General features: G+C 33.1%; 3 protein-coding genes across 4 annotated transcripts; all 3 read left to right on the forward strand.

Moving 5' to 3' along the window:
* The first annotated feature begins 4698 nt into the window (after positions 1–4698).
* On the forward strand, positions 4699–8545 carry LOC147273591 (haloacid dehalogenase-like hydrolase domain-containing protein Sgpp). The gene is made up of 5 exons (XM_086227819.1): positions 4699–4914; positions 7018–7132; positions 7482–7633; positions 7707–7968; positions 8057–8545. The coding sequence occupies exons 1-5, from the start codon at positions 4886–4888 to the stop codon at positions 8252–8254; spliced, it is 756 nt and encodes a 251-aa protein (XP_086083945.1). The 5' UTR covers positions 4699–4885; the 3' UTR covers positions 8255–8545.
* Positions 8546–10179: 1634 nt separating this feature from the next.
* LOC147273592 (haloacid dehalogenase-like hydrolase domain-containing protein Sgpp) lies at positions 10180–13907 on the forward strand. Its single transcript, XM_086256524.1, has 5 exons — positions 10180–10362; positions 12355–12469; positions 12817–12968; positions 13042–13303; positions 13392–13907. The coding sequence occupies exons 1-5, from the start codon at positions 10334–10336 to the stop codon at positions 13587–13589; spliced, it is 756 nt and encodes a 251-aa protein (XP_086112650.1). The 5' UTR covers positions 10180–10333; the 3' UTR covers positions 13590–13907.
* A 1236-nt stretch (positions 13908–15143) lies between these two features.
* LOC147273593 (putative 2-oxoglutarate-dependent dioxygenase AOP1) lies at positions 15144–17619 on the forward strand. 2 transcript variants are annotated; one of them, XM_086228023.1, is made up of 4 exons: positions 15144–15230; positions 16393–16808; positions 16917–17238; positions 17380–17619. In XM_086228023.1, exons 2-4 carry the CDS (start codon positions 16429–16431, stop codon positions 17617–17619), a joined length of 942 nt encoding a protein of 313 aa, XP_086084149.1. In that variant the 5' UTR covers positions 15144–15230; positions 16393–16428. The 2 variants fall into 2 exon arrangements, with proteins under 2 accessions (XP_086084149.1, XP_086084148.1); XM_086228022.1 differs by lacking the exon at positions 15144–15230 and having other exon boundaries at positions 16295–16808.
* Positions 17620–18967: the final 1348 nt, after the last annotated feature.

Consider the following 18967-nt stretch of genomic DNA (forward strand, 5'->3'; position numbering starts at 1 on the left):
AATTAACAAAACCTTATCCCTTCATTTCCTTTTAATCCTAGCCACATATTCTAGACATAACAACTCGCCCAAACCATAAAACACTCTTTCAATTTCGAGCTCCCCCCTCCATCCTCTCTAATTTCACTCATTTTATCATTCATTCCATCATCTCATCTCAAAAACACACATCCCATCTTCTATCTTCCAAAACCCTAGCCTTTTCTCATCTCTCTTCGTCATTTTTTTTCTTCATCTTCCCTCCATCAACTTTTCCTCTCAAAAAAGCCAAACACTATCACAACACACATCTACCATATTCACCACCATTATTGCAAAAGGAGCTTGGAGGCACTTGGGACAAGAAGCTATTTTGGGCATCCTTGGAGGAGTGACACCTCTTGGGAGCTTGGCTTCAACATTTAGAGTTTTCTCTTTTCCTTCTTGTTTCCATTTATGTTTCAATTTGTTATGTTGTTTGTAACTTTTATGGCTAGTGAGTAGTTTCTTGATTTGGGGCTAGGAATGTAGCCCTAGCTCAACCATATAATGACTTTGTGATTTGTGATATAAATGCCCTTTTAGATATATATGCTCTTATGCTAGTTTAAAGATCATGACTTGTATGTGTGAATTTACCACTTGTGCATATGAGAAATGTTGTCATGTAGAAATTGGCTGGAGATTGGTAACCTTTAGTTTATAAAGCTTGTTGCATAAAAGCATGGTAATTTAAAAGCACTTTGGTTGGATTGTTTTAATTGCTTGGATTCCTCATCCTTAGAACTTTATGCACCTAGGGTTTGCTATGGCATTAATCTTACGTAGTTACCTATCACCTTGGTTGGGATAGTCGATAACATGAAAGATAATGTGCCCTAATTTACCTTGATCGGGGGTTAGGAGGGAATCTAATCTATCTAATTTGGCATAATCACTAATTGCATTGTTTGTTACATGGGAGGGTTAGTGTGAACTCCTAATAACCTCAAATCTTTCATCATCATTGAATTTAATTTGTACTTGAATTTGCTTGCATTTCCATTTGTTAGTTTCAAATTATAGTGTTACTTATCATCAATCAACCAAACAACAACTCAACACTACACATTTGTACATACTATTATGTTTAGTCTTGGCTTTGCATAGTACATAGTAGGTTGTTTGTTAGTTTTATAACCCTAAAATCAATCTAGCTTGTGGTTGAAATCTCAATCCAATTTCTTGGGTACGACAACCCTCTACTTCCATTTTCATACTAAAACTTGACAACCTTGCACTTGAGGTAGGATAACAACAAATATCTCTGAAAATTTTAGAGGAAATTTGTATAATCCCCCCCCCCCCCCCCCAAAAAAATTAAGATATATGAATTATTGGCCTAGCTAGAAAAATTTTTTTAGCTCCACTCTTGATTTTCGCATCCACACCTAAGTCATTCATACCTGGTCCAGGCATAATCCTATATGGGATTCTTTATGTCAATTCTATAACAAAAGCTTTTCATGCGTCAAGGTCGACGTACTCCCTTAAATGATCCTGTCAGAATAAGCTTCATGTATAAAATTGGCATAAAGGATTCTCGTATAGGATATCGTCCAGACCAAGTACGGATAACCCAAGTGTGAATGCAAGAATCCCTAAAACAAAACCACCCCTACATGACTACCTCCCCTACACCTCAACTCATGTTGTTGGCAATTCCATTGTCGCGAGCCCTCGTCTCTTGTTTTTCTCTCTTTCTCCTTCCCAATGGACCTTCTCTCTAAGGGGTCTAGTGTGGGAGGGAGGAAAAGAGATAGGGTATCCGAGGGAAGGGTCGGCTACCATAGTTAGCAACAAGGGATGAGGTGTAGGGGTGGTGTTTTCCTTTTTTATTTGTTTGGTTTTTTTAATTTTATAAATTGAATTTTTATTTTGTCAAAAAATAATTAATAAGTCCACTTTTTTTTTTGGCCACTGAATTAATAAGTCCACTTTACACTCCTCAATAATAAATTAACACACCTAGTATTGCAATGCTAAAAACACACTCCTATCTTTAAAAATGGTAAAGAAACTCATGTTATAAACATGAACCACTGATGCTGAAGCGCTTGTCGTGTCATTTATTTAGTTTTTTTGCGCACTGGACAGATAGTTATTGTTCGATAGTAACTCTAGCAGTGATAAACAGTAACAATGGTCGATTGTCACTATTGACATTAGGGTGAATGGGACTCCATATCTTAGATTTTATGGTTTGTTAATTTTTGACATATTTATATAAGGAAAAGACATAAGGTATGTCTATAAGTATCATTTTTATGCGATTTTTTGGTAGTCTTGTTGTCTAGTAACAAAAAAGCTTAACAATTAGTGTCCATGCCAAACACTCGGCTCATTAAAGTGGACTGGCCTATCACCGTATTTTTGCAGGGCTTTAAAAAAATCCCTTAATTTGTTTCATAATTAAACATATTATGACAATAAAATTGAAAATTTTGACTTTATGTTTATTGATCTATTATAATTAATCTTTTTCATTTTGGTCAATAGTGACTAAAACGAAATTATGAAAAAAAAAAAGCATTGATTAATATGTAATTTTGAAAAAATTTATTGATTTATTTGTAATTGACCCTTAAATATATTATGACAATAAAATTAAAAAATTTGAACGAAAAATTTGAATGTTGGGCGTCCAGAGAGCACTCTTGGCTGTTTGATAGACACTATCCAATTTGAGATGAGGCCCATGATATAATACAATGAATTTAATAGCGTGCAAATTGTGCAAGTCTTAATGGTTCCATCTAATAAGCCCAATGATGTACGTAATGCCCAATTCAAGACATGTTTCAATGAGAAAGTACTCCCCACCAAGTGAAGCTGTGCAATTCGACCCAATCTGCAGTTCTGCACTTTGTTCGGCTGTCTTTTTTTTTTTTTTTAATAACTTTCTTACATTTTTTTTTCCTGAATTTGAATCCATTTTTTACTTTACCACCTAAAATAAATTAAGTTAATGTGACACTTAAATTAAAAAAATTTTACAATGTCAAACCTTGGGTTACATTTTGTCAATATTTTCATTAAAAATTAAGAAATTTTGGTCTTTTCATTTTATTATTCCATTGTTGGATAAATAAAAAAGTGCTGCAATGAGAAACTCATTGCCATTCCCCTCTCCCTCCACCCATCGTCGGCGGTCTCTTGTGCCGACCACCCTACTCATCACCCTTCAACTAGCCCTCTCCCTTTTTTCCTTTTTTTTTTTTTTTTCTCTCTCTCTCTCTCTCTCTCTCTCTCTCTCTCTCTGCAACTCCATCGTTGAATCCCAAAGGAAGGCCGATTGATGACCTTCAAAATATAGGATTTGTGTCCCCGAATACCCGATGGAGTCCTTAGTCGAGGCGAGGATAGGAATAGAAAACACGGCCCTGCCCTGTCCTGTTGTCACAGTGTAGTCTCATGATCATAATCATTTATTTTTTAGATTATCATTTAAAGATCATCTCTAAAAAAATCAATCAAATTAAAAGGTATTTGGTTATGTAAGTGTTATCAGATAAATAAATACTTTTGGTAATAGTTATATTCATCATGTCTTTATTTGATAACAATTGCATGACCAAACGATTTTTAAATTATTGGTTTTTTGCAGAGATGATCTTTAAATGGTGATATAAAAATGAAAAGTTTAATCCGATTATGAAATTATACTGTAAAATGAGAATAATAAGAGAGAATGTAGATTAGGGAAGGTAGCTAGCATTCCTCTTAAGTTAATTTCCTGACAACGTATATTCCGTTAATAATTTTAAAGGTATTGCTTTGAGTTTATGATTTTTTTTTTTTTGTTACATTGAAGAGAATCGAATTATGGACCTAGCTTGATTCTAATTTTTATCTTATCCATCCTCACCACTTAGGCTAACCCCAAGAGCTTGAGTTTATGATTTTAAATATTAATTATTATACATATATTGTAATTTGAATAAATTAGTCATACTTGTAACAATCAGGAATACAAATTTCTCTTAGTCTAGGTGAAGCCAAAATATGATTTGAGAGTTAGCCGCCACCCCCTTTCCCTTTCTAAATACTGAGATCAAGATTCAGGAGGACGTGGCCAACTTGGCTTCCTCGAATAATTTTATGAACACGTGACTCCTATATTTTGTGGAATGAATAAAAAAAGTAGAGTAGCCATTCAATTTGGACTCTCTTTTGTTTTCAATAAATTATGAATCATTTTTGGACACCACCACACCTGAGTAAAAATGAATCCATAAATTATAATCCAAAAGAGAAAGTATGCAAATAATTGAGAGAGAAAGTGAGGAACAGATTATAATCATTACACAATACACACTATACTTAAAAGGTTAGAAATACTCTCGCTTGTGTCCTCCTTTTTCTTTTTTTTTGTCAGAACTCATCTATATCCTTCACTTGCTATTTTCATAGAACAAAATTGACAAAATTAAAAATACGTCCCTAAACTACAAAGATAAAATTAATACATTCTAAAATTATATAAATCAAAATAAAACTATACAGTCTATACCCAAATTATATAGACCAAAAATATAATTTCGCCTAATAATAATTCCATATTCTATAAACATCTTTTTGGTTGGACATATTCTATATTCTTTTTTTGGCCGGGATATTTTATATACACGTGTAAAATAATAATACAAAAAATAAAAAACTAAAGAGGAGAATATAGACTGTTGGAGACACCAACGACCAACTTACAACTCTCTCTTTGAGTATTGATTCCAAGGTCGATTCCTTCTCTGATTTCCCTTCATATATCAGCGTCTTCCCCTCCACAATCTGCTCTCAGTTACCCATTTCGATAAAACCCAAATTTCGCAGAGAAAGTCCTTGCAATATCGTCCACTACCCATCAACGATGACAGCTTGTGAAAACTCTGTGGACAGGTACTCTCCGATCGCCTTCTGTGCTTTGTTTGATTTCTCTTGCAACATTTATTGAATATTTGATCTGGGTTGTTCTCATATTTCATAATTTGTAGGAGTTCATGTTGTAATGCCAGTGTCAAATTTTTGTTTCATCATGTTGCTTTATATTTGTTGATTGTTAATCTTTGTATTTTTCTTATATGATTCTTTAGCTATTGTTTGATAATATATTACTGTGAGCTTACCAATCATTTCGAAATGTCCATTGATCTGGACTTTTCGTGTTTTGTATGAATTTGCAATGCAACTTCATATTTTATTCTTTCTGCCTTTGAATGTATCATTTTCGAATTGTTAATAATAATGGGATTGGTAACTTAATTTCGTTGTTCAAATCTCAACAATTTACTGATATGCTTGGTTTTTGCTGGTGTTTTACTTGATTCCTTTCTGCTAATGGTTTTGAATATCGAATTTGATTATATACTGAATTATAATTTTCGTGTGATTGCTATGCCTTTTTTTTTTTTTTGATACTCTGATTGTTGTGCTAGATTCTATATATTATATATACATAAGAGTGTTTGAGCACTAAAAGTATTTGAACACTCTAGTGTGCGTGTGTGTGTGTGTGTGTGCGAGACATTGATCAGAACTCTGCACAATTCCTCCTGCATCAAGCTTATATGAATCAAATGTGGAACATAGATTACTAGAAGTGACTTTATTATGAAGAAGAAACCACCCATAACCTTGCCCATATGGCCAAATCGACAAGCAGCAAACATGAACTACACATTATACTATTAATAGTGTATAGTAGCATGCCCTCTCTTAATTCATGTGTTGGGTGGAAGTAGAATGGCAGAGTAGATGAATATTATTATTAATTTGGAAAATAATAGAAAATAGCATTTTAAAATGTAGGAGACTGCATTTCATATCGAAGCACCCAACTAAGCTATTATGCGTCTCCTTAATACTTTATGCGTAAAACTGTTTGAAAGACATACCTCTCTAAAGTGAGCTTTTTCTTTTTGGTGTTATATTTGTTTTTTTAAATTATGATTTAATTGATTTCTAATCATATTAGAGGTAAAGAATCTAATTTTTATAAAAGGAGAATATATTAGCAAAATAGAATCATCATTGTTTCCTTTTTTCCAATTGTATTAGTAAAATACGCAGAACCAAATTGGTTGAGGATATTAATAGACAAAATTTAAATTTTAAGTGTCATATCAAATCAATTTCTATTTGTTATGTATGAGAGTATGAGGAATCGATTATGTAGTCTGATTTCCGTGGGATTCAGTAGTGTTAGCTGTCCTGGTGAAGCAGTTCTAATTGAACAAAAACCATTTCTTTTTTTCTTTCATTGTTTCTTTCTTTTTATATATATATTCAGCTTAGTTAAACTCGTATGTCATTGTTCTCTCCTTTAATTGGTAACTTTGCATAGATTATATATATTGTTTGTTCTTAGAATGTTTTACCTGTGTATAGATTATATATATTGTTTGTTCATAAATTTACCTGAATGCTTTACCTGTGTATTATCTTTTTCTTATTATGCCTTTGTTTCTCTTCCTGGAATGATTTTGATTGCACATCCAGTAATGTTTCTTTCTCTCCCAACTTCTTAGCTTTTAGGTCTAATTTCATGTGTTGATCTATTATCTACTTTTCAATTAATACTGAGTTGTTTAAGTCAGATAGCCCAATTGATGATGTTGCCACCAAAAAAAAAAAAAAAAAAGTTAACAGACTATACCTTACCTGATCAAGACATTGAATATTTTTAAAAAATAATAATAATTAAATATCAGTCTGTACTTTATATACTACATGGCAGGAGAGTAAGGACTTTTATATTCACAGAAGAAGGTAATATGGACTAATCTAATTCTACAAGTCATTGTTATCCCCAAGAAAAATTGTGCTACATGATCTTTCCTTTCATGCCAGTCAGATTAAGGGAGTGTAATTTAAATGTTTCATTCTTTGTATATTACGTGAAACAGAAATGAATGTATTACATTTGTATTATTTGGTTGTATGTTTTCTATACTTATGACGTTTACCTTTCTTTTCCCCCCTTTTTGGTCTCTGTGGAACCAGGAAAAGTTCACTCTCTGGACTTAATCCACTTGAAGCAGTACTATTTGATATTGATGGAACTGTGTGTGATTCAGATCCAATTCACCGCCAGGCGTTCTGTGTAATGCTTCAGGAGGTAAGAGTTTTCTTTTCTCCACTACCTTTCTGAAAACAAAAAAAATAACAAAATTCTGTTACAAAAAAAAAAAAAAAAAGATTTGGAATTTGTCTGGTCATGATTTTACATTGTTTTAACTACATTCATATCAAACCATCAAAAGTGCAAAGGATGCTTCTACTTTTTAGTCAAAGTTGCTCATACGTTTGTATAAACTTTGTAACTGTGAACTGATAATCATATGTACAATGAAAAAGTGCATTAGGAACAGTAATTATTTAAACAAGTAAGCTTGTAATATTGTATGAATTTTAAAAATCTTTTAACTGTAGAGAGAGGTAATTAACTGAAATGGTGCAATTAACAGATAGGTTTCAATGGAGGGGTTCCGATTACTGAGCAATTCTATATTGAGAATATTTCTGGCAAGCATAATGATGATATTGCCAGGATACTTTTTCCTGATGATTTCCAACGAGGCTTAAAGCTCACAGAAGAGAAGGAAGCCATGTTCCGTAGGTAAAAGCATCACCTTCTTTATACTTGGAATTTCTTCAGGTTCCCAGCTTATAATTTCCTTGATGGAAAACAGATTGGTTGCCGGACAATTGAAGCCAGTGAGTGGTCTCGATAAAGTGAGGAAATGGATCGAAGATCGTGGGTTGAAACGGGCTGCTGTTACTAATGCTCCAAAAGAAAATGCTGAACTAATGATCTCAATTCTTGGCCTCACAGATTTTTTTCAAGCTGTTATTCTTGGGAGTGAGTGTGAGCATGCCAAGCCACACCCAGAGCCCTACTTGAAGGCTCTTGACATACTCAAGGCATCGAAAGATCACACTTTTGTGTTTGAGGTCTGCCTCTTCTTATGCCAGGTTTTGAGAAAAATAAATTTTAAGGGAACATTTGAAATTTATTATCTGTTCTGTTTTTCTTTGTTAGGATTCTGTTTCAGGGATTAAAGCTGGTGTTGCAGCTGGTATGCCGGTTGTTGGTTTGACTACCGGAAATCCAGAACACATATTAATGCAAGCAAAACCTACCTTTCTTATAAAGAATTATGAAGATCCAAAATTGTGGGCGGCATTAGAAGAGCTCGATAAGAAGGGTGGGACTGTTAGTGCTACAAATGGAGCTTAAAGCATCTATCATCTCAATCAAATGATTGGAAAATTCAATGGCAAACTAAAGGAATGATTAGCAAATTCAGTGGTAGACTCAACGGGTTACTTCAATAATTTTATTGCTACAGTATATTTTAGTCCACCTGTAGATGCTAATTCTGGGATATTGTTGTCTTATTTTCAACTGTTAAGTCAGTTATAAAATTTAAGTAGCTATTGATGACTATGTCAATGCATACATTTGATTCTGAAATTGGAAATAAAATGTTCTGTTCACTCTAAGAAAGTGAAGGGTAGAGACATGATATACCAGCTTCAGAATTTTTTTTGGTATTTTTTCTTTTAGAAAAACTCACCAATTGCATGTAAATCATAGCTTTCTCATCTACATATCAAATTAAAATTCTAATCAATCAACACTTCTCACATTTCATGTAACGAAAAAGTTAACATACTATGCAAGAAAGAATTTAACAATTTATGAATCATATTGTCAGCAAATAAAAAACCAATTTGTGAGATATAGTACCATAAAATTTTATTATGTATAAACATGTAAGTAAATATAAAATATAATTACATATACAAGAAAACTAAGGGGGGTGTTCCCAACTCAGATTTTAATGGAATTCCATGGATTTTAAAGGAATTATGGATTCTTATGCATTTCATGGATTTTAATGGAATTCCATAAAATTCATAGGATTCTAATAGAATTCTATTGTATTGGATTTTAATGAATTTTGTTGGATTTTAATGGATTTTTAATTAATTCTAACCCTTAAGAATACTCCAAAATGTTTGAAGACTCCATATATCCATCAAGCGCAACCGTGCATATATCAGGTCATGAATTTGGGCAGTGCGGTTCTTTTGAACGACCCCTTATGCCTAGGGTTAGAACTTTTATTTTGTTGGCCTATTTGATTGAGCTTTTTTGCTTTGTTGTGAGCTTTTGTTAAGTTTTTGTTTTTGTTTTTGTTTTTGTTGTGAGCCTTTGGGTTCTAATTTTATATGTCTATTAAACTGTTTTAATGCATTGCTATTTCGAACAAAAAAAAAAGAAGGTGAAGTCATGAAGGAAAGATGCTCTCCTTGTATAATAAGCAAATATAATTTTTCTCAATTCAAACACAGGAACAGGGCAACTGGTAGACAGTTACACTTAAATATCTATTGATCAGAATGATGGCAAAATATGAGTCACTTATTTAATTTTCCTTTCTAAATACTGAGATCAAGATTCAGGAGGACGTGGCCAACTTGGCTTCCTCGAATAATTTGTGGAATAAATAAAAAAAGTAGAGTAGCCATTCAATTTGGACTCTCTTTTGTTTTCAATAAATTTTGAGTCCATTTTTGGACACCACCACACCTGAGTAAAATTGAATCCATAAATTATAATCCAAAAGAGAAAGTATGCAAATAATTGAGAGAGAAAGTGAGGAACAGATTCTGTCTGAGACTCAGACTGCTATAGTATATGCCTTTATATGCCTTTTGACTATAACCCAAAAGGGCCTCCACATTACACACTATACTTAAAAGGTTAGAAATACAAATACACTCGCTTGTGCCCTCTTTTTTTTTTGTCAGAAGACTCAGAACTCATCTATCTCCTTCACTTGCTATTTTCATCCAACAAAATTGACAAAATTAAAAATACGTCCCTAAACTACAAAGATAAAATTAGTACATTTTAAAATTATATAAATCAAAATAAAACTATACCCAAATTATATAGACCAAAAATATAATTTCGCCTAATAATAATTCCATATTCTATAAACATCTTTTTGGTCGGACATACTCTATATACTTTTTTTGGCCGGAATATTTTATATACACGTGTAAAATAATAATACAAAAAATAAAAAACTAAAGAGGAGAATATAGTCTATATAGATTGTTGGAGAGACCAACTTACATCTCTCTCTCTCTCTCTTTGAGTATTGATTCCAAGGTCGATGCCTTCTCTGATTTCCCTTCATATATCAGCGTCTTCCCCTCCACAATCTGCTCTCAGTTACCCATTTCGATAAAACCCAAATTTCGCAGAGAAAGTCCTTGCAATATCGTCCACTACCCATCAACGATGACAGCTTGTGAAAACTCTGTGGACAGGTACTCTCCGATCGCCTTCTGTGCTTTGTTTGATTTCTCTTGCAACATTTATTGAATATTTGATCTGGGTTGTTCTCATATTTCATAATTTGTAGGAGTTCATGTTGTAATGCCAGTGTCAAACTTTTGTTTCATCATGTTGCTTTATATTTGTTGATTGTTAATCTTTGTATTTTTCTTATATGATTCTTTAGCTATTATTGTTTGATAATATATTACTCTGATCTTACCAATCATTTGGAAATGTCCATTGATCTGGACTTTTCGTGTTTTGTATGAATTTGCAATGCAAGTTCATGTTTTATTCTTTCTGCCTGTGAATGTATCATTTTCGAATTGTTAATAATAATGCGATTGGTAACTTAATTTTGCTGTTCAAATCTGAACAATTTGATTATATACTGAATTATAATTTTCGTGTGATTGCTATGCCTTTTTTTTGTTTTTTTTGATACTCTGATTGTTGTGCTAGATTCTATATATTATATATACATAAGAGTGTTTGAGCACTAAAAGTACTTGAACACTCTAGTGTGCGTGTGTGTGTATGCGACATTGATCAGAACTCTGCACAATTCCTCCTGCATCAAGCTTATATGAATCAAATGTGGAACATAGATTACTAGAAGTGACTTTATTATGGAGAAGAAACCACCCATAACCTTGCCCATATGGCCAAATCTACAAGCAGCAAACATGAACTACACATTATACTATTACTAGTGTATAGTAGCATGCCCTCTCTTAATTCATGTGTTGGGTGGAAGTAGAATGGCAGAGTAGATGAATATTATTATTAATTTGGAAAATAATAGAAAATAGCATTTTAAAATGTAGGAGACTGCATTTCATATCGAAGCACCCAACTAAGCTATTATGCGTCTCCTTAATACTTTATGCGTAAAACTGTTTGAAAGACATACCTCTCTAAAGTGAGCTTTTTGTTTTTGGTTTGTTATATTTGTTTTTTAAAATTATGATTTAATTGATTTCTAATCATATTAGAGGTAAAGAATCCAATTTTTATAAAAGGAGAATATATTAGCAAAATAGAATCATCATTGTTTCCTTTTTTCCAATTGTATTAGTAAAATACGCAGAACCAAATTGGTTGAGGATATTAATAGACAAAATTTAAATTTTAAGTGTCATATCAAATCAATTTCTATTTGTTATGTATGAGAGTATGAGGAATCGATTATGTAGTCTGATTTCCGTGGGATTCAGTAGTGTTAGCTGTCCTGGTGAAGCAGCTCTAATTGAACAAAAACCATTTCTTTTTTTCTTTCATTATTTCTTTCTTTTTTATATATATATTCAGCTTAGTTAAACTCGTATGTCATTGTTCTCTCCTTTAATTGGTAACTTTGCATATATTATATATATTGATTGTTCTTAGAATGTTAATTTACCTGAATGCTTTACCTGCGTATTATCTTTTTCTTATTATGCCTTTGTTTCTCTTCCTGGAATGATTTTGATTGCACATCCAGTAATGTTTCTTTCTCTGCCAACTTCTTAGATTTTAGGTCTAATTTCATGTGTTGATCTATTATCTACTTTTCAATTAATACTGAGTTGTTAAGTCAGATAGCCCAATTGATGATGTTGCCACCAAAAAAAAAAAAAGGTTAACAGACTATACCTTACCTGATCAAAACATTGAATATTTTAAAAAAATAATAATAATTAAATTTCAGTCTGTACTTTATATACTACATGGCAGGAGAGTAAGGACTTTTATATTCACAGAAGAAGGTAATATGGACTAATCTAATTCTACAAGTCATTGTTATCCCCAAGAAAAATTGTGCTGCATGATCTTTCCTTTCATGCCAGTCAGATTATGGGTGTGTAATTTAAATGTTTCATTCTTTGTATATTACGTGAAACAGAAATGAATGTATTACATTTGTATTATTTGGTTGTATGTTTTCTGTACTTATGACTTTTACCTTTCTTTTCCCCTCTTTTTGGTTTCTGTGGAACCAGGAAAAGTTCACTCTCTGGACTTGCTCCACTTGAAGCAGTACTATTTGATATTGATGGAACTGTGTGTGATTCAGATCCAATTCACTGCCATGCGTTCCGTGTAATGCTTCAGGAGGTAAGAGTTTTCTTTTCTCCACTACCTTTCAGAAAAAAAAAAAAATAACAAAATTCTGTGACAAAAAAAAAAAAAAAGATTTGGAATTTGTCTGGTCATAATTTTACATTGTTTTAACCACATTCATATCAAACCATCAAAAGTGCAAAGGATGCTTCTACTTTTTAGTCAAAGTTGCTCATACGTTTGTATAAACTTTGTAACTGTGAACAGATAATCATATGTACAATGAAAAAGTGCATTAGAAACAGTAATTATTTAAACAAGGAAGCTTGTAATATTGTATGAATTTTTAAAATCTTTTAACTGTAGAGAGAGGTGATTAACTGAAATGGTGCAATTAACAGATAGGTTTCAATGGAGGGGTTCCGATTACTGAGCAATTCTTTATTGAGAATATTGCTGGCAAGCATAATGATGATATTGCCAGGATACTTTTTCCTGATGATTTCCAACGAGGCTTAAAGTTCACAGAAGAGAAGGAAGCCATGTTCCGTAGGTAAAAGCATCACCTTCTTTATACTTGGAATTTCTTCAGGTTCCCAGCTTATAATTTCCTTGATGGAAAACAGATTGGTTGCTGGACAATTGAAGCCAGTGAGTGGTCTCGATAAAGTGAGGAAATGGATCGAAGATAGTGGGTTGAAACGGGCTGCTGTTACTAATGCTCCAAAAGAAAATGCTGAACTAATGATCTCAATTCTTGGCCTCACAGATTTTTTTCAAGCTGTTATTCTTGGGAGTGAGTGTGAGCATGCCAAGCCACACCCAGAGCCCTACTTGAAGGCTCTTGACATACTCAAGGCATCGAAAGATCACACTTTTGTGTTTGAGGTCTGCCTCTTCTTATGCCAGGTTTTGAGAAAAATAAATTTTAAGGGAACATTTGAAATTTATTATCTGTTCTGTTTTTCTTTGCTAGGATTCTGTTTCAGGGATTAAAGCTGGTGTTGCAGCTGGTATGCCCGTTGTTGGTTTGACCACCGGAAATCCAGAACACATATTAATGCAAGCAAAACCTACCTTTCTTATAAAGAATTATGAAGATCCAAAATTGTGGGCGGCATTAGAAGAGCTCGATAAGAAGGGTGGGACTGTTAGTGCTACAAATGGAGCTTAAAGCATCTATCATCTCAATCAAATGATTGGAAAATTCAATGGCAAACTAAAGGAATGATTAGCAAATTCAGTGGCAGACTCAACGGGTTACTTCAATAATTTTATTGCTACAGTATATTTTTAGTCCACCTGTAGCTGCTAATTCTGGGATATTGTTGTCTTATTTTCAACTGTTAAGTTAGTTATAAAATTTAAGTAGCTATTGATGACTATATCAATGCATACATTTGATTCTGAAATTGGAAATAAAATGTTCTGTTCACTCTAAGAAAGTGAAGGGTAGAGACATGATATACCAGCTTCAGAATTTTTTTTGGTATTTTTTCTTCTAGAAAAACTCACCAATTGCATGTAAATCATAGCTTTCTCATCTACATATCAAATTAAAATTCTAGTCGATCAACACTTCTCACATTTCATGTAACGAAAAAGTTAACATACTATGCAAGAAAGAATTTAACAATTTATGAATCATATTGTCAGCAAATAAAAAACCAATTTGTGAGATATAGTACCATAAAATTTTATTATATGTATAAACATGTAAGTAATTATAAAATATAATTACATATACAAGAAGACTAATATATACTACTAACAAATGCAAAAAGCATTATTATACGATTTTCTACTATTTTATAATTAAGCCGTAACACATGTGGTGTAACCAATCAACGTGGATCCATGATACTATATTTTTTACACAATTTTGACACAAGTTTTCAATAGGACCTATTCTATATATGATTTTAATGATCTAAACCGTCTATTTGTTAGGTCTTAATTAAAAAATCATTCTTACAAAAAATTTGGTAAATTAAAAATCATTTACCTACAAAGATTAAATGGTCAACATTTCAAGTGTTTATTTTATTGACTAATATTGACCATTTAATCTTTGTAGGTAAATATTTTTCGATTTATCTGATTTTTTGCATGCATGATCTTTTAATAGAGAAAAAAAAAAATAGTTCGGATCGTTAAAATCCTATATAGAATAAATTCCATTAAAAATTTGTGTCAAAACTTGTGTAATAAATATGGTGCCACGGATCTGCCTCATGTTTGTGTATGCTTTGATATAAAACTAAATACAGTAAAAAGAGCAATACAAGAAATGGCGTCGCATACAACAATTTTGAAAATAACAGCAATCCCACATGGAAGACATGCACAGGGATGACAGGCAAAAATGGTAACTCAACAGCTTTGGTTTTTGGTAGACAGGTAGAGGATAATGGGCATGCATGGTATTTTTGGTTCAGGATAAAGGCCAAAATTGAAAATTGTCCTATAGCTCGAGGCTCACGAGGAAAAACCTTCTCCCTCCCCAACTCAACAGCTTTTTAGAACAAAAACAATAACGAACACGTTTTAAACCCTCAACACCAGTATTTAATATATTATATATGTCTCTTTTGCTCTCTTCGTTGCTTCGCATGTTGTTTTCATGGCAAAGGTTCAGAGTGGAAATTAAGTAAGGTAGGCTCTCTGACCACCACTCCCTCCCTCTCATTGTTCTGCATATATATTACACAAAAATTAAATGAATCAATTTTCTCTTATCTTCTTTAATCGATCTGGCTGGTGGGTATTTTGCAGCTAATTGATTCAGAAACTACACGTACGTAAGCCGCTACCAGTGAGTAAGCCTTTCAAGATTATGTTTGTTAATTATTATTTTTTTTTTTGGCTTCATTTCATTCAGCCTTTCAAGATTATGTTTGCTATTTTTACTGTAGTATTTGTTTAAATGTTGGAAAATTTAATTTTTTTCTTGCTTTCAGTACAAGGCTCTGAATCCTGTAGTTGTGATTTGTGAAATCAATTACTGAATCAGGGAATTAAGCTTTAAGATTAAATTCGATGAACCCATAATTTGGTTCCTTTTCTATTCTATCTTTCATGTTATATATACTCTCTTCTTGCTAGGTTGGCATTTTTCTTTACTTTACTCTCTCTACTTTGTTCTTTTTATAGGGTTATGATCCTTTAGTGTACGTTTTTGGTAATTTTCTTTGATGAATTTCGCTGATAAATGCTCTACAACAAAATCACATGTTCAGTAACTACAACTTAGATGCTCTCTATATCATGTGAGAAAGAATCAAAGAAGGGATAGACTGATAATTAAATGGGAAGAAAACTTTATATTATTAAATGAAGCCTAATTAATTAATCACACCAAAACCAGATGAGAGAGATCAGGGCATGGAGCTAGCTCTAGTTATTGCGGGTGAGGGTGAGGGAGCTCTTACACCAGAGCTCTTGCAATTGATGAGAGTTCATATGGGCCTCGATGGGGTTAGTTCAAATGGTTTGATTCATAAGGGAAGTAGAGAGTACATGTTGCACTTCTTGAAATCTTTAAGGTAGTGTTGGGTTTGTAATGGCCTTTGGTATTTGTATCTCCCAAACCAAAGTCCACCAAATTTCATCAATTAATTCACCAAATCTCATCAATTAATGAATTCCATTAAAATCAAAGACTTTTTGAATGCCACAAGATTTTGATAGATCTGATTTAAATTCTAATTGAATACACCATCATATTTTGATGGATTCTTTTTAAAATCCAAATTAAATACATCTTAATTTTTGAAATCTTTTAACTTAATTCTTTTAAAAGTCAGATTGAATACACCTAAATGCATTAATTACAGTTGTTATGAGATTAAATGCATGCATGCATGCCCTATTATTTAAATCATTTGGCTATATCTATATATACATATATGCACAAGCACAAGCACAACAACTGTATTTTGGGTATACACATATCTTGCATTATTTTATCCTTGCAGCCCTCAAAACCTCCTACACATTTTAAGAAGAAAAAGATGTCGACCAATACCAAAACAGAGGCCAAAATTCCAGTGGTGGATTTCTCTGATGAGGACTGCTGGAAGCCAGGGACAAGTTGTTGGGTCTCAGCACGCAAACAGGTTTGCCAGGCACTTGAAGAAGTTGGTTGTTTCATGGCAAACCTATCCAACAAGGTTTCTTTGGAGCTTCACAACACCATCTTTGGCACATTGGAGGAGTTGTTTGATTTCTCCACCCAAATCAAAATGCAAGATGATTCCGGAAAGCCAAAGCTTAGTGCCTATATGACTATGAATTCCGCCCAGGAAACCTTGGGGATCGAACATCCCAAAAACCTGGAACAAATTCAGAAATTCATACACCACTTTTGGCCTAATGGAAATGATCAATTTTGGTATGATTTATTCTACATTTTGCGTATGATTCATCATGCATGCTTAACATCTTGATTCACTTTTACAATACTATTAATTTGTTCTTAATTTGTTGCCTTGTTGGACAGTGAGAGTATTGATGTGTATGCAAAAGTGATGGCAGAACTAAATCAACTTGTGACAAAAATGGTGTTTGAAAACTACGGTGTGGAGAAGTACCATGATGATCATGTTCAATCAACTATTTACAATCTCCGATTTAATAAGTACAAAGAACGCAAGAATGCAGGAATTGATCTGGGACTAACCAGTCATACAGACAAGACCTTTTCCACCATACTTCATCAAAATCATGTCAATGGTTTGGAGATAAATACAAAGGACGATGAGTGGATAATGCTTGGTCCTTTGCCTTCATATTTCATATTCGTAGCAGGTGATGTATTTCAGGTATGCCATTAAAATTAGTATTTTGAAAGCATAAAATATGTGGACGGGATTTTATAGCAATCAGTTATAAATACTTTATATTGCAAAAACACTTTAAATTAATCTTAACGAAAATGTTTTTGCATTCTTTTCTTGGCCAAGGTTTGGAGCAACGACAGGATACGACCTTGTAAACATAGAGTCCGCTTGAGAGATAATGATATAAGATACTCGTTCGGACTATTTTCCCTCAAAAAAGGGGTGACACAAATACCCAACGAGCTCGTGGACAAGAACCACCCCTTACGGTATAAGCCATTGAATCATATGGAATATTTTACAGCACGAAAATCCAATATCCGTGAAACTGAGTATGCTATCAAGGAATATTGTGGTATTTAATTTTTCTTGGTCCAAGGCTAGCTCCAAGCTAATCACTCTTTTATGTTTTTTTTTTCCCTTTCTTCTTTCCCTTTATGTTTTTTTCTCTTTAATTTGAAATAGAGGAATTCAAATTTGGGACCTCTTTAACATATATTGCGAAAAAAAAGCCACTAGTCTATTTGCTAGTTGATTTTTCCTTTCGCTCTTTAATAAACATTTCGTGTACTTTTTTATTCCGAATAAGTTGATGTGATAGCTTGGTTAATTACCTGTTTGAGATATCAAGGGCATGTTGCCTACAAGATGTTGTGGAAAATATGTAAGTCTTTTTATTTAAGATATGTGATGGCTTGGTTAATTAATTACCCTAAACATGATGCATGTATATTTTTTTTGGTGTGTTGTTTCACATTGGAAATATATAATAGTGGTTTATAAGGAGTTTGACCTCTCCATCCAAAAGAATAAGGCCATTTCATTTCGACAAAAGACCCACGCCCAAATTCCATAGCTTTGGGTCCGCTATCCCGATCATGATTTTCCTATCCCCAAAGGAAAAGGTCCTTCCCTTTTGGCCGATTGTGGGCAAGGAGAGATTCGAACCTTCGACACCGTAGTTCGTGGCCACATGCTCTAATCCTCTAAGCTACAGGCCTTATCCCGTCTCCACTGGATCTGTTCCCGAAAGTACCCTAAAAAAAAGGAACCTTTCCTCTTCCCAGCTGTTTCCGGTTAAAAAGATGTGAAAGCGCCTTTCTCTCTATATAAGAACAGTGTGTTCCGAGGTGTGAAGACTATTTGGTTTAGGGTTAAATGCTCTAATTTCCTTCATAAGTATGTACTGGTGTTTTTTTTTTTTTTCCTTTGTCTACCAAACAACAAAATATGTAAAGCAAATGTTAAATTTCACAATAGTCCTTGTAATTTGCACTATATTTCAATATTAGTAGCGTAGTTCAAACTTTTTTAATTGTACCCTTATGGTTAAGTCTGTTATCAACTCTTAGTCCAAATTGAACACTCCATCCAAATTCTATTTTATTAGACGTACATGTGCGCATCACATGAAGGGGTAAATGGGTCATTTCAAGCCGTTGACCATTCATTGACCTAAGATATATGCTTTGTCTCTACACGCCTTGCATTTTCTATTCTCACTTTATTAGAAACTCGTAAGAAGCATAAATTTGATAAATCCACACGTACGAAACTTTGCATTCACGGGCCTTGGAGTCTTGGAGACCAAGGCATAAGGATACAGACACCCAAACAAATACAAAAAGACATATAAATAGATATAAGGTGGTTACTGACTCAAAAGACAGCACATCACGTAGTTCAAAAAAAGAAAATCATCAGATTAATT

This window comes from Dryas octopetala, chromosome 9 (assembly GCF_963921425.1).
Source record: "Dryas octopetala chromosome 9, drDryOcto1.1, whole genome shotgun sequence".
In the NCBI taxonomy this organism is placed as follows: Eukaryota; Viridiplantae; Streptophyta; class Magnoliopsida; order Rosales; family Rosaceae; genus Dryas; species Dryas octopetala.

Coding starts and splice junctions, on each gene's coding strand:
- LOC147273591 (XM_086227819.1), top strand. CDS start 4,886: ATGACAGCTTGTGAAAACTCTGTGGACAG. Junction 7,133..7,481: donor TCTGTGTAATGCTTCAGGAG/GTAAGAGTTTTC, acceptor TGCAATTAACAG/ATAGGTTTCAATGGAGGGGT. Junction 7,969..8,056: donor ATCACACTTTTGTGTTTGAG/GTCTGCCTCTTC, acceptor TTTCTTTGTTAG/GATTCTGTTTCAGGGATTAA.
- LOC147273592 (XM_086256524.1), top strand. CDS start 10,334: ATGACAGCTTGTGAAAACTCTGTGGACAG. Junction 10,363..12,354: donor TGTGAAAACTCTGTGGACAG/GTACTCTCCGAT, acceptor CTGTGGAACCAG/GAAAAGTTCACTCTCTGGAC. Junction 12,470..12,816: donor TCCGTGTAATGCTTCAGGAG/GTAAGAGTTTTC, acceptor TGCAATTAACAG/ATAGGTTTCAATGGAGGGGT.
- LOC147273593 (XM_086228022.1), top strand. CDS start 16,324: ATGCACAAGCACAAGCACAACAACTGTATTTTGGGTATACACATATCT. Junction 16,809..16,916: donor AATGGAAATGATCAATTTTG/GTATGATTTATT, acceptor CTTGTTGGACAG/TGAGAGTATTGATGTGTATG. Junction 17,239..17,379: donor TAGCAGGTGATGTATTTCAG/GTATGCCATTAA, acceptor TTCTTGGCCAAG/GTTTGGAGCAACGACAGGAT.